At 41.4% G+C, this 16,904-nt stretch overlaps 1 protein-coding gene across 2 annotated transcripts in view; it reads left to right on the top strand.

Annotated features, from left to right (window-relative positions):
• Positions 1–2,981: 2,981 nt before the first annotated feature.
• The window catches only part of DTWD2 (DTW motif tRNA-uridine aminocarboxypropyltransferase 2), a 187,305-nt gene continuing 173,382 nt past the window's right edge, over positions 2,982–16,904 (top strand). The window contains exons 1-2 of one of the 2 annotated variants that reach the window (XR_013346182.1): positions 3,113–3,248; positions 11,218–12,745. Coding sequence is in view for 1 of the 2 variants with exons in the window: in XM_077817355.1 (XP_077673481.1) it covers positions 3,100–3,248 (149 nt within the window). In the remaining variant the exon portion in view is untranslated. Of the gene's footprint in view, positions 3,249–11,217; positions 12,746–16,904 lie in introns of those variants that run through there. The other variant, XM_077817355.1, reaches the window with a different exon arrangement.

The raw sequence follows: 16,904 nt of genomic DNA, 5'->3' as shown, positions 1-16,904 counted from the left end.
TCCACAGGTGTGAAACTGTATTAGTATAAATCCACCTATGTCCAAGGAGACTACAATACACAGAATGTAGCATTATTACTTTTACAGATTATCTGTACAATGTAATCAATTTATCATTTATCTTAACATGGAATTTCCTGATAATAAAGGTTATATAAACTAATTATGCCTTATTCTACCACACCTGCAATATTACTGTCTTTCATCCGTTTCTTAGTTTTGGTCATTTCCCAACATTTAAATTTTAGAAATCTGGGATGCTGGCATATCACCTGTCACCTTCGAACCCTATGAAAACTTAGCTTGTGATTACTATTACTATTATTTCCATTCCCTTCTTGCTGAAAATATTCTGCAAAAAACATGTTTATTACTTTTCTTTCACTCAGCTCTCTGCATATCATTTCCCCTTTCCATATAGGTTGAAAAATCATAAATATAGTAAAAGCTGTGTTATCCAGCATATTGTGGGAATGGGTGGTGCTGGTAACTTTAAAAATTCCGGTTAACTAAGAGGGAGGAAGTTTGGGTGCAGGAGGGGGCACAGGGCAGGAAGAGGTGCGGTGTGCAAGCTCTAGGAGAGAGTTTAGGTGCGGAAGGGGGCTCGGGGCAGGGGTGTGGGAACGTTGTGGGGTGCGGGAACGTTGTGGGGTGCCAGATCTGGATGGTGCTCAGTTTGGGCAGCTCCCCAGAAGCAGCGACCTGTCACTGCTGGTTCTAGGTGGAGGTGCAGCTAAGCTACTATGCGTGCTCCCTCCGCCCGCGGGTGCCACCCCGCAGCTTCCATTGGCCGAGGCAGTGCTCGGGGCGGAGGCAGTGCGCGGAGCCGCACCTCCCCCTGGTTGGTATAGCTAATATCTTTGAGGAAATGGTTAAATTATGCTAGGAGACAAATGCTGAGTCTCCACTAGGGGACTAGGCCAGCATAGTTACACTGGCAAAGCATTTGTAGTATAGACAAATCCCTAAATGAGTATGAGTGACAGACAGACAAGGTGTGTTAATCTACTAAGTGAGGGCTCTTTTCATTGAGATGAGATAAGGAGGGGACAGTGTGGACTAAGACATGGTCTACACTTAAAAGTTAGGTTGACATAGCTCTGGAACTCAGGGGCTTGAAAAAATCAGCTCCCTGAGCACTGTAACTATGCCGACCTAATCCTTAGCGTAGATGTGGCTAAACTGACTCAAGAGTCCTTCCATTGACCTAATTATTGCTGCTCAGAATGTGAATTACCTACAGCAATGTAAAAAACCCCTTCCATTAGTGTAGCACCACAGCTTGGTTGCTGTAGTGCCTATGGTGTAGATATGGCCTAAGCTACCCATATTTTACTTCTTGCACCTACGTGGCTTACTAGTAAAGCAGTGTAAGCAATAGTCTTCCTAACTCAATAGTCTTTCAAGTTGAGTGGCCAGGAAAATAAATCAACCACATACAATAAAAGACTGCTTCATTTTAATTTATAATTTAAAAAGAAATTTTTGGCATTTTTCTACTAAACAAATACCTGTGTTTGCCCTGTGGATTTTGTGTGTGAGCTTTAATGCAAAAATACTTGCCATTCTGGACTAGTGCAAATTTTAGTAACACACATCCCTGAGTTTTGGCTTTCAGGTAAAAAAGCATTTTAGTTCATATTTAATAATTAGGAATACCTACTACCACTGAAAAAATAAAGGTATGGAAAAAAAAGTTAATGTATTTACAGCCAAAGAGAGGCACCTGGGGAATGACACTTGATGCCATAAAAGATATTATGAGGCACTATCAATTTAAATGTCACATTATAATTAGAGATAAGGTGAATGAGGTAATTTTTTTTTTTGGACTGACTTCTCTTGGTGAAAGAGACAAGTTCTTGAGCTTACACAGAGCTCTTTTTCAGGTCTGGGAAAGGTATTCAGAGTGTCTCAGAAAAATACAAGGGTGGAACAGATATGTGTATAAGAGTTAACACGCGTTACAATCATTCCCGATGACACTGATAGTAAACACCTCTGTAGTCATAGGACTAAGGAGGGTTAGATTGTTGTAATAAACTACAAAGCCAGTGTCTTTTTTTTTTTTAATCCATGATTTTTAGTGTCTAGCACAGTTATTAATTTAAATTCCCAGGCTTATCTTTTAAAGGTGTTGTGCATGTGTCCACTGAGAACAAGGACTAAGGGGTCACACAGGGAGATATTGTTTTATTAAAAGTGTTTGCTCACTGGGTGTTAGTCATAAAACGATGAAAGACATTATAAAGTTACTTAACTTTTAACAATAAGCTGAATTTATCAAAAATTAATTAAAATCCCCCCAATCTACTTTTCACTAATGGCCTGATCCTGCAAAGATTTGCACATAGAATACACCTACACTACAGAGTCTCCACCAGCATATGCTATAGCATAGATGCAGACCTATGTCTGTTTGCCTACATATAAATGCTAAAATAGAATAAAGTCAGGTTTGATTAACTCCAGTTGTGGACTACAATAATACATATTAAATAACAAAGCGAATTAAACTAATGCAGAATAACGCAGCCTACGTCCAGAACCAGCGCAGCCACTCATGGAGTTAACCCGGAGTAACTCTGGGCCAGTGCGGATAAACACACCTGCCCAGGATGTCTGGTCAGTTTCACTGTGGTGGGCGCGACGGCAGCGCCCAGCTCTCACACGCGGCTGGCAAACAGCGTGCCCCGGCCTCGAACACTGCCCGGGAACCTTCCCCCGGGCGCGGCTCTGGCGCAATTCCAGGGGGGGCGGGGGGCTGCGCAGCCTCCCCCCGCCCAGCCCCATCTCCTCCCCTCCTTCTCCGCTGGCATGGCGCCTCCAGACCGCGATAACCCGGTACCGCCCCCACCCGGCACACACAAGGCGGGAACAGTGACCCTACCTGGCCTTGTGATTGGTTGAGCAGCCCATGGGGACGGTCCCACGATAGGCGCTTGACCCCCCCGACACACACTCACACACGTGACGGGGGCCCTGCGGCCTTACCCGAGCTCCCCCGCGGCCGCCGCCTTTCGCGGCCTCTTAGCGCCACCTGGCGGCCGTCTCCCACATCGCAGCCTCGAGCAGCGGCTTTGCCCAGCCGGCGGCGAAATGGAGGCGGCAGCGGCTGGGAGCGAGGAGTCGGGCGCCGCGGAAGGGCCCGTGGAGACAGCAGCAGGGCGAGAAGATGGCGGCTGCGAGGGCCTGTGGGATCTGCCGGTGGAGCACTGCGTGAGGCGGGCCGAGTGCGGGCGCTGCCGGTGAGGAGCGGGGCGCGGGGTCAGCCCGAGCCGGGCAGCGGGGCCTGGCGGCTGCGCCCCCTGCTGTTGTGGAGGGGGAAGCGCTGGGACACGGGCCGCTGTCTGCGCGCAGCTCTGCCCGCACCATGCGCGGGCCGCAGCGCGGGGCTCCGCCGGGTCAGCCTTGGGCGCGGCGCGGGACGGGACGTGCGTTCGGGAGCCCCGAGGCGGGTCTTCTCGGGTGTCGCGGGGCGCTGGACTCCGCCTGCTGCTCCTTTGCGGGGGGAGCGGAGCCAGGGCGGGGGTTGCAGCTCTGCCAATGGCTGACCTTGGCCAATCACTTCACCTCTCCATGCCTCAGTTTTCTCCTCTCCAAAAAAAAAAAAAAAAAAAAAAAAAGGGGGGGGGGGAGATGAGGTGGGTATTCCCTTTGTAAAGCACGGTGAGATGTACAGGTTGTGGGTTTTATACCGCACGCTTCACCTTAGCATCTGCACACATTCCACTGGTGTGGTAAGTGAGGGGGCCGCATTTTTGTTATGTAAGTTCCCTTAGCCTTTCCCCTGAGGGAGATGTGTGGATGCAGATGGATGGGCAGGTACAAGGCAACAATAAGACCGTATTAGTCAGCGGTAGAGGCCCAACTCTTATAAGTGCATATAGATAGAGTTGAAATTACAGCAATAGCATTATAACCCCCACCTGCTACAGTCCTGCTGGTAACTCATGAGCCAGAAAGCTCAGTACCCAATGGTACATAAGAAGGGTCAGACAAAGGCCCATCTATCCCAGTATCATAGAATATCAGGGTTGGAAGGGACCTCAGGAGGTCATCTAGTCAAACACCACTGCTCAAAGCAGGGCCAATCCCCAATTTTTGCCCCAGATCCCTAAATGGCCCCTTCAAGGATTGAACTCACAACCCTGGGTTTAGCAGGCCAATGCTCAAACCACTGAGCCATCCCTCCCTGTCTATGGACAGTGGCCAATGCCAGGTGCCCCAAGGGAATGAACAGAAGAGGTAATCATCAAGTGGTACAAAGCACAATATTCTAGCTCCACAACTTGGGTTATAAGTTTATGTACATATTCCTAGGAAAAACTGTTTAGTTGCCTTAAGTAGTCATTTCTACCAACCTGTGCTCTCCTGATTTTGATCAGTATACCCAAGTAGTATCCAGCAGATGCTGAACAGCTGTGAGGAGGACCTTAAAGCCCCAATCCTGCATGCACTTATGTGCGTGCTTAATATTCAGTGTATGTAAATGTGCAGGACTGCCCCAAAGCTATTAAGTCCTAAATCGGTGGATCATATAGTACCGTAGTTAAGTCAGAAAATAACCCAGTGTTGGTGAAAAATAACAGGAAATGGCATTTAAAAATAAAAAGACACAGCAGAACTAAGTTTGTGAAGTCTAGACTAGTACAGCGAACCTTAATTCTACTATTTAGTAGTTCTTGCTGTTATCACTTTGTATTGTCCTTGCATTATCGTGTTACTGCTTTCTCAGTGTCCTTTACTTGTATTTCCCTTTAAAGAAACACTGATTATTTTATCTTAACTTTTCTTGATAGAACACCCTTGAAATGGTGTGTATCAGTATTTTTAAAAAATCTTTAAAACAGTTTCTTTTTTGTTGTCGTGGTGTGTTTAGAAGGATCTTTTGGGTCAATTCCTGAACAATATTGCCAAATGTGCTTGAGCTCCCTTCCAACGACACTTTTTCCTCTTCCTCTCTCTTCACACTTTCTGTCTCTTCAGTTCATATCACAGGGTATGTCTGATTAAAACGCTACAGCAGCACAGTTTGTTTACCTTTGCGGGAGATACTGCTGCCTGCTTATTTACAATGTCACCTGCAAGTGAGAATAGGCATTCACATCGCACTTTTCTAGCCAGTGTTGCAAGGTATTTACAGGCCAGATATGCTAAACATTCATATGCCCCTTCCTGCTTCGGCCACCATTCCAGAGGACATGCTTTGATGCTGATGATACTCATTAAAAAAAAATGTGTGAATTAAATTTGGAACTGAACTCCTTGGGGGAGAATTGTGTGTCTCCTGTTCTGTTTTACCTGCATTCTGCAATATATTTCATGTTCTAGCAATCTCAGATGATGACTCAGCACATATTGGTTTTAAGAACACTTTCACAGCAGATTTGACAATCGTGAAATGAGCATAATTAAAAATTTAACTCTCAGTGGTGAAAAGATAGTTAATTAATATTTATTCAGTGGTTTGAGTTGCACTCTTCCAATATTGTTGATAGAAGGATAATCTTTCTGTAGTCAGAAGTCAGTTTGTCTTGTGTTCTGTACGTTTTTGAATTATAGTGTACTCTTTACTCCTGGGGGAATTCTGCACCACTGCACATGTGCAGAATTCATGTCCTCTGCAGATTTATGTGCTTCCCCACAGAAAAATGCTTTGTCAGGGAAGCTAAGGGAAGCCACAAGAGCAGTCATGCGACCCTGCCCAGCAGTATGTTTTGGGTGCCTAGGGCAACTGGCAGAGAGGTAAATCAATGTGGGTCAGGGTGCGGGACTGGGGAAGATTCAGCTGGTGGCTCCTACCCTGCGCCAGGCTCAGCTGCTAGGTCCAGCTGGGCTCTGGAGGACGGAACTTCCTCTGTCCCTGCACGGCATCCGGGGCTGGGTCAGACCCACCCCCAGATTTTTCTCCCCAGGCTGCAGGAAGCTCTGCAAACTCCCCAACCATCGCTCCTCAGCGGCAGAGATCACTGTATGGGGAGTTGCTCCCCCATCCACCCGACCCCCATGCATCCAGAGCCCCTCATACCCAGACCCTCGTGGTGAGCCTTACCCCCCCCAGCCAAGAACTCCCCCTACACCTGAACCCCCCCAACGACCTACCCCCACTCTGCTGAGTCCCACTCCCCCAGCATCTGGACCCCCCCACTGAATCCCCCACATCCCCCTGCTGAGTTCTGTTCCTGCCCACACACCCTGATCCTGCCCTGCTGAGCCCAACCACCTTCACGCGGAGCCGCATTACCATTGCACCCAGAATCACTCAACAAGCCCCTGTGCATCCAGATTGCCTCCCACACCCAGATTGTCCCACACAGAACCCTCTCAATCCACACCTGTATCCTCCCACACTAAGTCCCTCCACACTTGGATCCTGCCAGGCTGAGCCTGCCTGCCCACACCTGGCGTGTAGGGGCAGGGCCCTGGGGTGTTTTGTGGGGCAGGCTCGATCCTTGCGCTGTGTCAGGGTTGGATGCAGTCTCACTGCTGAGCCATGTCCCGTGGGGGAGCTGCAGAGTGACCTCCTACCTCTGTGCAGCCAGTTGCCTGTGCTCCCCAATGCTATACTGGAGCCTCCACATTTATTTGACAAATAAAATTTGCAGAATTTTAAAATATTGTACGCTGAATTATTATATTTTGGCATAGAATTTTTAATTTTTTGGCGCAGAATGCCCTCAGGAGTAACTCTTCAAAATCCCTTCCAATACCACTGTAAGTTGGTAGAATGTTTCGAAGTCATTTTAACCCATTGATTGGGGAGAAATCTTCAGTTATCCCTGGAGTTGTTGTGGATAATGATATAATACTGCCATTTAATGCCTCATGGTGTATTTTTTGTACAAAGAAATTTGTTTAGATTTATAAAATGTGCTTATCAAACATAGGCCTTATTTACAAACAAGTTACACTAATTTAAAAGTAAACTATATGTTGCATAAACCCATTTAAACATTTTTAGGCAAAGTGTTGCTTTCATTTTAACTAAATCTGTTTCTGCATGGTTTAGTGTAAATACTCCAATGTTTGTGTATAGACAAGGCCATAGTTAAGAACACCTACAGAAATAAAATACACAATAGTTGAAAACTAAGCCAAAAGCAGGAGTAATCACTGGAGCTATCTGGCTTTAGATTCAGGAAGACAACTTTACATTTAGAATACCATCTTCACAAACAGGGCTAGATATGTACTTTTTTTAAAAATGAAAATATAAGGTGTGTGTATATACACGCAAACTGCATAGAGTATATTAATAATAGATATAGCCCATGTCAGTGGACATCACAGATCTTTATGATCTTATTACGAGATGATGATTAAAGACTGTTCTAGGTTAGTGGATTATTGGTTTGTTGTACGTTCTTTTGATGCCAGTTCACAAACTGATTTTTACAATCCCCACTCAACCAAACGTGTTTTGGTTGGAGAAGCTATCAAGCTTGTTATAGGCTCAAAATATAACTCAATTGAAAACATGTATGCCTTGTTTGAAAACATGTCTATGGTGGATCTAGCTGGGTAAACCATCAATTAAACTAGAATACTGGAGTAGCTGGGATGGATACAATGTGAACTTGCCTGTCATGCCATTGCTCTGCCAGCTCTAGTCCAGTGAGCAACCAGATGATTGTAATTGACGTAAGTGCTGTTCTCTGAAGCCTGTCCCTTTAAAATACAGGTTATCTATTTTGTATTAATATAAAGTGATTGCTGTCAATAAGACTAGCAAGTGTCTCAAGAAATATTTAACAGAACTGACTTTGCTAATTCTAACAAAATGGAAGGTAACAGCTATTGATTCTTTCACCACCCCCATCATCCCGCCCCTTCGTTTAATGAACTTGGAAAGAGCTTAACATTTAGATGTGATTTCTCATCGCATATACATTTTTGAATTTTTTGATGATTGCAATTGGTTTGCCATTTTTAAAGATTTTTTTTCTGAACATTTAAACAACCTGCTTAGCAACAGGGTTTTTTTTTTTGTTTGTTTGTTTTAAATTGTAATCAAGAAAAGTAGATCCAATTTAATTTCTATGTCATTCTTGATAGCTATACTAAAAGAAACAAACCATATTCCCTTTTGAAATTTTGCTTTATATTTAAGCACAATTTCAATTTTAGGAGACCTCCTGTGGTCTCTTCCAACCCTAATCTTCTAAATGAGACCATGCAGATATTTTATTTTAAAATTATACTAAAATCCAAGCTGAGGTTTTAGGGTTAGGAAATGGTGCTTTTACGTAGACCAGTGCATTGCTGTTCCCTAAATGTAGTATGCTGCTTTAAAAAAGGTGGTTGGTCATATAAAAGAGGATGACATAAAGCAATATATGGCAATTTGTTGGCACAGATCTTGGTTAAAGGTCTGTAAAAGCTATGTGCACAGTTCTTCCACAAACTTCAAAGGGAATTGTGCATGAGAAGTATTTGCAGGAACAGGCCCTATGATTTTAACCAAGGAAAATTTAAATTATCTGGAATATCATCTGTAATAGATCTGTGTTCATGTGTTACTTGTGTGCTTGTGAATTGAGGTCTAGCAATCTGTGAAAGTAGTCCTAGGTATCTTTGTATGTTTGTGGAATAGGAGTAATAATTCTTGCTGTTGTGAAAAAGAAATCTTTTTAAGACAGCCGTTGCTGCTTTTTATAATTGTCATACTGTTTGTTTTTATTAGGGCTGTCAAGTGATTAAATAAATTAATCGTGATTAATTGCGCAGTTAATAATAGAATACCGTTGATTTAAATATTTGTGGAAATTTTCTACATTTTCAAATATATCTATTTCAATTACAACACAGATTACAAAGTGTACTCACTTTATAAACAAAAGAAATTGTACTTTTCAATTCACCTAATACACGTACTATAGTGCAATCTCTTTTATCATGAAAGTTGAACTTACAAATGTAGAATTATGTACAAAAAACCTCCATTCAAAAATAAAACAGCATTATCTCCCGTAAATGTAAACAAACTTGTTTCTCTTAGTTTTCAGAGTAGCAGCCGTGTTAGTCTGTATTCGCAAAAAGAAAGGGAGTACTTGTGGTCTAAGGTGCCACAAGTACTCCTTTTCTTTTTGTTTCTTTTAGCAATTGGCTGAACAAAGAAGTAAGACTGAGTGGACTTGTAGGGTCTAAAGTTTTACATTGTTTTGCAGGGTGGATTTGATTGAAATCATGATTTAAATCATTAGTCAGGAAGACTCGATTTAATCATAGATTTCTACATAAAAGTGCATTCTTGTTGGTTGTTATAACCTTAATACATATTCTTCACAACTCAGAGATAGATATAGGTTTCATTTTTAGAAGGTACACACTATACATTTTTAAAGTGATTTATTATGAAAACTTTTTGGATTAGTTTTACAGCTATCTCAGAAAATGAATGGTTGTTTGGTTATTTCATTTACCAAAGGCAATTGAAGCAGATATGTATGAAGTCATTGGGAGGTGAACTCTCTCCAATTCAACAGGTTAATCATTAATATTTGGAGGATTTTCTTGCCATCCTGCATTAGGAGGAGAACATCCCCAGACACTCATTTAAATTGCTTTAGTTAACTGAAACAACAACGTTTTGTATTCTGGTTTTTTTTTTCTTCAACAGCAAACATATAATATTTTAACAAAACAAGCATATGAATTTTTGAATTCAGCTAAATATTCAAGTTTTTTAAAATCAGGGTTGTTTTTGTTAAAATTGTTTTTTAACTAAAAGAGTTAAATGAAATATTGTAAAAAAAAAACAACAAAAATTAAATTGACTGTCAGCCAGGTAACATGAGAAATTTAAAATATTGGCTTCTGCAGCTAAGTTGGTCGTCTTCACCTTCGTTTTCATGTTTGTTCATAATCTGGAAAAGAAAAACAAGCTTTTCTGCTTTTTCAGGTCCCAAATGATTTCTCAATTTGGCATGAATTAGCCCAAAGGAAGATACACCAGCAGAAGAAGCTACTGCTGTTAAAAGTGAGATTATCACTTCAACAGTCTCTGAATCTAAGTGCTTAAATGACTTCCACCAGTTCACTGGTATGACTTTCTTTAAAACATCATCAGGAAACATATTTCTTGAATGGTCCAACTCCTCTTCTTCAGCAGTTAAGGTTTGACCCTGGTACCGAGTATTGAGAATATTTGCAAGAAAATGAGCTGGAGATAGTGCTTGTCCCATTTGTTTTTTTAATACTTGTAATTTACCTCTGTCATTGCATATTTCTCTTTTTAAGATCTCACTCAGTTCCTTCCAAATTTCAACAGCATCAGCAATAGAACAGCTATTTCCCTGCATTTTGTTCAAGGCTACAGAAATAGGCTTTAGGGTACTCAGCATGTGTTCAACATTTCTCTTAAGCCCAATGTTGAGAACTTTGGCTATGACAGTGCCATCTATTTTTTTCATGATTTTGTTCTCAAACTGTCATCAGATTAGGCCAGTTCTTGATATAGTGCTCAAAACAGTCCACTACTGCGTTCGATCGCTCGTCTTGTGGGAGACTTAGCTTGGTTCCTCCCACATTTTTCCGAATAGCTGCTGCTAAGTGGTTGTTACAGAAGTATCTTGCAATTTCAGCAACATAAGCCTTTATTTCTGGAACGCTGAAGTCTTTGGCTAGGAGGTGCATCAAATGAGCGCTGCAACCGTATGTTATTAGCTTGGGATTCTCTTCTAAATGTTTTTCTCATTTTGGATATAATTGCAGTATTGTCTGTGACCAAGCTGTGTACTAGACATTTGCATTTTTTTTCACAGTTTGTTATAGCTTTTACTGCTATTTCTTGTAAGTTTTCTGTTTTGTGTGCATTTCCTGAGGTATCAATTGTTTCTGTAAGGAAGACATTCCCTTTTTCTGTTGTCACACAAGCACATACAACAGGATCATTGTGGACATTGCTCCACCCATCAAGACTCAGGTGAACAATTTCATCCTCCGGACCTTTTGTACACTGCTCAATTTCTCTTCCATATACTTTATCCAGCAATTTGCCTGCGATATCTGCCCTGTTGGGTGGACTGTATCCTGGTCTTAATGACTGAACCTTGTTAATGAAGTTAATCATACAGAAAGGAGAGTTTGTTGCATAAACAAACCAGGCAATTTTTTCATCAGTTACCTCTTTTGTAATCTGCTGGTTCTTATCACAAACTTACCTATGGTTGTTTCTGGATGATGGAGATTTTTTTTAATTCCTTTTTGTTACAGGTGATATACTGAGGCTATGTGACGTACATGATGTGACTAAAACATTGGCAGACAACTCTGAAACTATAGAAAATGATGGTGATCTTGAAGGTGGATAGTCTTCAGAATTCTGTATGTTGAGGATGGATTCTCCTAAACAAAATAGGTCAATGCAGTTAATAATAATTTAAATACTGTTCATTGAGTATTATTCATTGCATACACTGACACTCAGTACTACTTCAAAGGTGAAATTGTAAAAGGGAGATCTGCCTATTTCAGTTATTTTTTATCACAAGTGCATCTAAAATGATAGTACTGTAGAGTAACAACTATATTTTTTCCTCAAACATGAGAATTCAAGAATAGTCCAGAAGGAAGACAGGCACTCCTTAGGAAAGAAGTATGAAATAAAAAAGTTTACCAACCTGAAGATCCTGCATGTTCAGACCTGCTCCTTTCATCAACTTCCTCCTGAGAAGGAACACTTCTTGTGATGTTGTTTCATGCGGGCAACCAGGCCTTGCATTTCTTTGTTGCACTGTTTGCATTTTCCATGCATGCCTGTCTTACCCACAGGTAGAGGAACTTCATTAAAATATTCCCAAACTGGGTCTCTTTTCCATCCTGCTGTCATTTTAGGTTTTCCCTTCTAGTGAGAGAATGGTATGGTAGATCTCAAATCAGTGAAGGCTACATTCCGAAAACCTCAAGGCTTCTGGAATATGCTGCTCAAACAGTTTCACTTTTGTTTCTACTGCCTATCCCTCCCTTCTCCCATTTATCTCCAGACTTCTTCTCCTTGTCCAGATCTATTCCACCCCCAACAATCTTCTATTCATTGAACTTTTTGAAACTTTGCACTTTTAGAGAAAGGTAAGGGATTTACTCTGTGCACACAAATTCGCAGAGGGACAATAAGGTTGAGGTCTGTTATTTCTCGCCTCTATATATTATTTATTTATTTAAAAACATTTTTGCTGTTAACAAGCATGTTACCTCTGGAGACACAAATCCAGAGTTTGAGAACTGCAAAACTAAGCATCTCTGATGGTAACTTCTAGACTGAGCACTGAATCCCATTGGGTAGATAGAAAGATTAACCTAAATAATCTATACAGAAGCCTGTGGAGCCTCATAAGATTGGGTCCCTAATCCATGAGCTATTGGAACTCATTTACAAAACTTTCCTGAAACATTACATGAATATATTGTCTGATACTATAGAATTAGAATTTATAATCCCTATTCCATGATGAGATATCTTTGAGCTATAATGTATCTTAATTAAAACTATCTTTAGATAGGATTTTTACTCAAAAAGCATTTTATCCAAAAAATCTGATTTTTAAAAATTTTTTTTTACAATCATTGTTTTTTATCCACCCTGTTTTGTTTTTGAGTGAAGTTGTCATTTAAAAAAAACTACATTTGTAAGTTGCACTTTTGTGATAGATTGCACTACAGTACTTGTATGAGGTGAACTGAAAAATACTATTTCTTTTATAATTTTTACAGTACAAATATTTGTAATAAAAATAAAAAGTGAGCACTGTACACTTTGTATTCTTTGTCGTAATTGAAATCAATATATTTGAAAATATGTAAAAACATTCAAAAATATTTAATAAATTGCAATTGGTATTCTATTATTTAACGGTGCAATTTGTCCCTTTTTTTAATTGCAATTAATTTTTTGAGTTTATCGCATGAGTTACCTGCGATTAATCGAGAGCCCTAGTTGTGATAAAACATGTATACTTTAAAGGATGGCTGTTGTAAGAAAAACTAAATCTGAAATGATCAATCTGTGGTATGATCATTGTAACTATACATGAATGTTTTGGTGTACTGTACTTTATCCATGTGCTTGATGAAGGCTCTTAATCTAGATGAAGATAACTGACCCATTAGTGAAGAAAGATAATACACAACACCCCTGCATGCTACATAGCTTGTGAAGAATGTAGTGTGCTCAATAGTATCAGTAATGAATATGACATCTTCTGCAAGTTTTTTGATGAAAAACTAAGTGTGAAGAGGCAGCAGACTTTTCCTGAGCACAAAGATGTCTGCAGTTTCCTGGTGGCACATTACCGAGCTATATGAACTTGTTTTCCAATAAATACTTAACGTAAACATGAATTTTAACAAATTTGCTTTAATTTAGAAAAAATCTTAAGTATCCAAATTGCTTCAGAACCTTTGATTTCTTATGTTCTTAAAATGTGAGATGTAGGTACTTATCCTAGCTGCTCTAAATTCACAACAATTCTACCATCACTGAAAATAATACTTCCATATCAGTGACTCCAGTTTTTTAGTATTTTTTTGTGCAGCTATTGATACAGCGACTCCTCTGTGGTGCATAATTTTAAACAAATGACTTACTAGCCCGTAGAGCAGGTATGGGCAAACTTTTTGGCCCAAGGACCACATCTGGGTATGGAACTTGTATGGCTGGCCATGAATGCTCACAAAATTGGGGTGTGGGGGTGCGGGCTCTGAGGTTGGGCCAGAAATGAGGAATTCAGGGTGTGGGAGGGGGCTCAGGGCTGGGGCAGGGAGGTTGGGGCGCAGGAAGGGGTCAGGGGTGCAGGCTCCGGGAGGCGCTTACCTCAAGCAGCTCTTGGAGGCAGCAGCATGTCCCCTCTCTGGCTCCTATGTGGAGGTGCGGCCAGGGAGCTCCGCGCACTGCCCCATCTGCAGGTTCCTCCCTGCAGTTCCCATTAGCTGCAGTTCCCAGACAATGGGAGCTGCAGGGGTGGCGCTAGGGATGGGGGCAGCGTGTGGAGCCCCCTGGGTACCTCTAAACATAGCAGCCGGACAGGGGACATGCTGCTGCTTCCAGGAGCCTTGGCACACTGCGCATGGAGCTGTCTCCGACCCAGCTCCCCGGCTGGAGCGCGGGAGCAGGGCAAGCCCCAGACCCCGCTCTGCAGCAGGAGCTCGAGGTTCCAGATTAAACAGGCTGGAAGGCCGGATGTGACCCCCGGGGCGTAGTTTGCTCACCTCTGCTGTAGAGTATAATATTTTAAAAAACATCTTGCAGACTTCCTTAGCATTATGTTCTCACTGGAAATATTAAAAACCAAATAGAAACAGGATGACTAGTTGAGCTACTCTATCCCTGAAGAAAGAGTTTTTTATTGCCTTTGATTTTTGATATTTAGTGGTGCAGCAAAAAGAAGAAAAACCTTTTAAAAGGAATGATAATTTTAGAATTATTTTTATGTGACAGCAATATTTTTTGTTAAATTGCCCTCATGATTGCAGCTAAATGTTAAAAGTAAGTTTTCCATATACACACTGGAGCTGCCAAATGTCAAACATGATATTTGTCTGGTCAAATATGTCAATTTCAATAGTTGCAAAAAGTTCAAAAGCCTGCAAAAAGGCAGAGTAGATTTTCAGCAGCACCAAAAAACATTAAGCAAGGAAGAGGCTGAACAGGTATAACATAAATAGAAGATTTGTTCATTTGAATTTTAACAAGTTCTGGAGCAGCAAACAAAAAACCTTACAATCAGATTGTGGCAGTAATTTCTTCCCCATTTCAGGGAGGTACAGACCTGCATTGCCGTGTTGGGAGCACTGGGAATCACTATTCCATGATGTTTCTTGGAGCTCCCTGTCAGTCATGATGAGGGGCAAGTGTATCCCTTTCTCTGCATAGTTAGCTCTGATGGCTAGTATTGTTACCTGGGGTTCTTTCAACCCAAAGCTCTTGGTAACTTTTACTCTGTGCGAGGTGGTGTCAGGAAATAAATCAGGGGAGACACAGCTGTCCAACCGATAGATGGCTGGCATAAACAGGACAGCACAAGAGTGCTTTCACTTAAAGGTAAACTTTACTTAGTCTCAAGCACTTACAGACCTCCGCAAAAGGTTAGTAAAAAACCCAAACCCTTGATAATTACCAAAGGTGAGTGTGGCTCTTGAGTGCCACAGCGGCAGGCTTCCGGTGGCCAAATCTTCCATCTGCCTGTGGGGACTGCAAGATGTATCCAGAGGGAGAGTCTAAAAAGAGTCTAACTACCTTAAACTTTTCCCCCTTATTTATACGTTAGACATGTCCCTTAAATAAAACTTGTTACAAGCAGTTTCAGTGGTCCAGTAAAAGGTTCCTTCTGATTATTGATTAACCAGGTGTGGGTTTTTCCAGAGTTTGCAGCCTTGAGGCCCCCAATAGATATTCCTGGGGCACATCCTGCTCTTCAAAAATGCATGTATCAGCCACTTAAACACAATTCTTATCACGAAGGACTCGGGGTCAAGCTGCCCTCTCTGTGGCACCCAAAGACCCCCCTCCCCTCCTGCCTTGGTTAAGCTAAGCCTGCTGACTTGGCTGCTTTTAGCAATAAACTATAGTGGTTTCAGGCACTTTACTGGTTTGCCAAAGTCTCCCCGTACAGTTTAGAGGTGAGAATAGGGCTATGATCCTGCCTCCTTCTGTGGTGGCCTGTACTCCAGGTGGTGATTAAAAGCAGGAATACCTTTTTTCCTCTGTTGTGCACCTGCCACTTAACATCTGAAGCTTGGAAAGAGACTATTTTCTTTTCCTTTTTGAAGCTAAAGAAATCTTTTTTTCAGATGGCCTTGATAACTTTACATCCATGTGAGAAACCTTTGATGGGTTTCCCTTGGTATCTCAGAATCAGCCAGGGTTCAGTAAAATTGATCAAGTGTGCTCCCCAAAGTGATCACATAACCATATTGCTGCCATCCCTTGCCAACATAGTGAATGAGAAATAGAACTCTGCAATTGGTTTAGGTTTTTGCCTTGTGATGTGTGTGTGTGTGCACGCACGCGCGTGTGCATGTCACATGGCCTCTTTTTAACCCTGGCAAAATTTTCAGATTGCTTTAAAGCTAGATTCTATGGCCAGTAGGGGGTTTTAGACCAAAAGGTGGAAAACATGCTTGAGTATCTTATTACAGGTTTCAGAGTAACAGCCGTGTTAATCTGTATTCGCAAAAAGAAAAGGAGTACTTGTGGCACCTTAGAGACTAACCAATTTATTTGAGCATAAGCTTTCGTGAGCTACAGCTCACTTATGCATCCGATGAAGTGAGCTGTAGCTCACGAAAGCTTATGCTCAAATAAATTGGTTAGTCTCTAAGGTGCCACAAGTACTCCTTTTCTTTTATCTTATTACAGTATTATACAATTCCTCATCATAATAGGAACATCTGCACAATAATTATAGCAGGAATGCAATAGAAATACTTAGTTACAACTGGTGGGATTTGGAGGAGTCCATATATTTAAAATGTGAGATAGAAATGTACTTTAATATTGATATTAAGACACTTGCATCTTGTGAAGTAAAGGCAATGTTATATTATGTAACAGTTACAACAGAAAATAAATTCAACTAAATTCTCATAAACCTCTTTTGTGGGGTAAATAAACATCCAAATCTAATGATTGAAGAGAGGGCTCTTTAATGCTGTCATTCGTGGGCCTCAGTTCAAAAGCAGTGGGAAAGAGAGCTATGCATAATAAAGAGGAGTTGGCAAAATTGTGGACTAATAATGAGACTGTGCACCTGAGGTCTGCAGATGGAGCACAAACTAATTATGTGATAAGTTACTCTGGTGACAATAATAAAATGATGAAAAAAACCTCAACTTCTTTTAGAGGTACTTAACCTTGGCATTATTGAGCCAGCTTTCCAGTTCCCTCCAGATATCACTGGGCAGTG

This window comes from Eretmochelys imbricata, chromosome 5 (assembly GCF_965152235.1).
Source record: "Eretmochelys imbricata isolate rEreImb1 chromosome 5, rEreImb1.hap1, whole genome shotgun sequence".
NCBI classification, from domain to species: domain Eukaryota; kingdom Metazoa; phylum Chordata; order Testudines; family Cheloniidae; genus Eretmochelys; species Eretmochelys imbricata.
The sequence above is the reverse complement of the archived record's forward strand: the minus strand, read 5'-3'. Positions and strand labels throughout refer to the sequence as shown.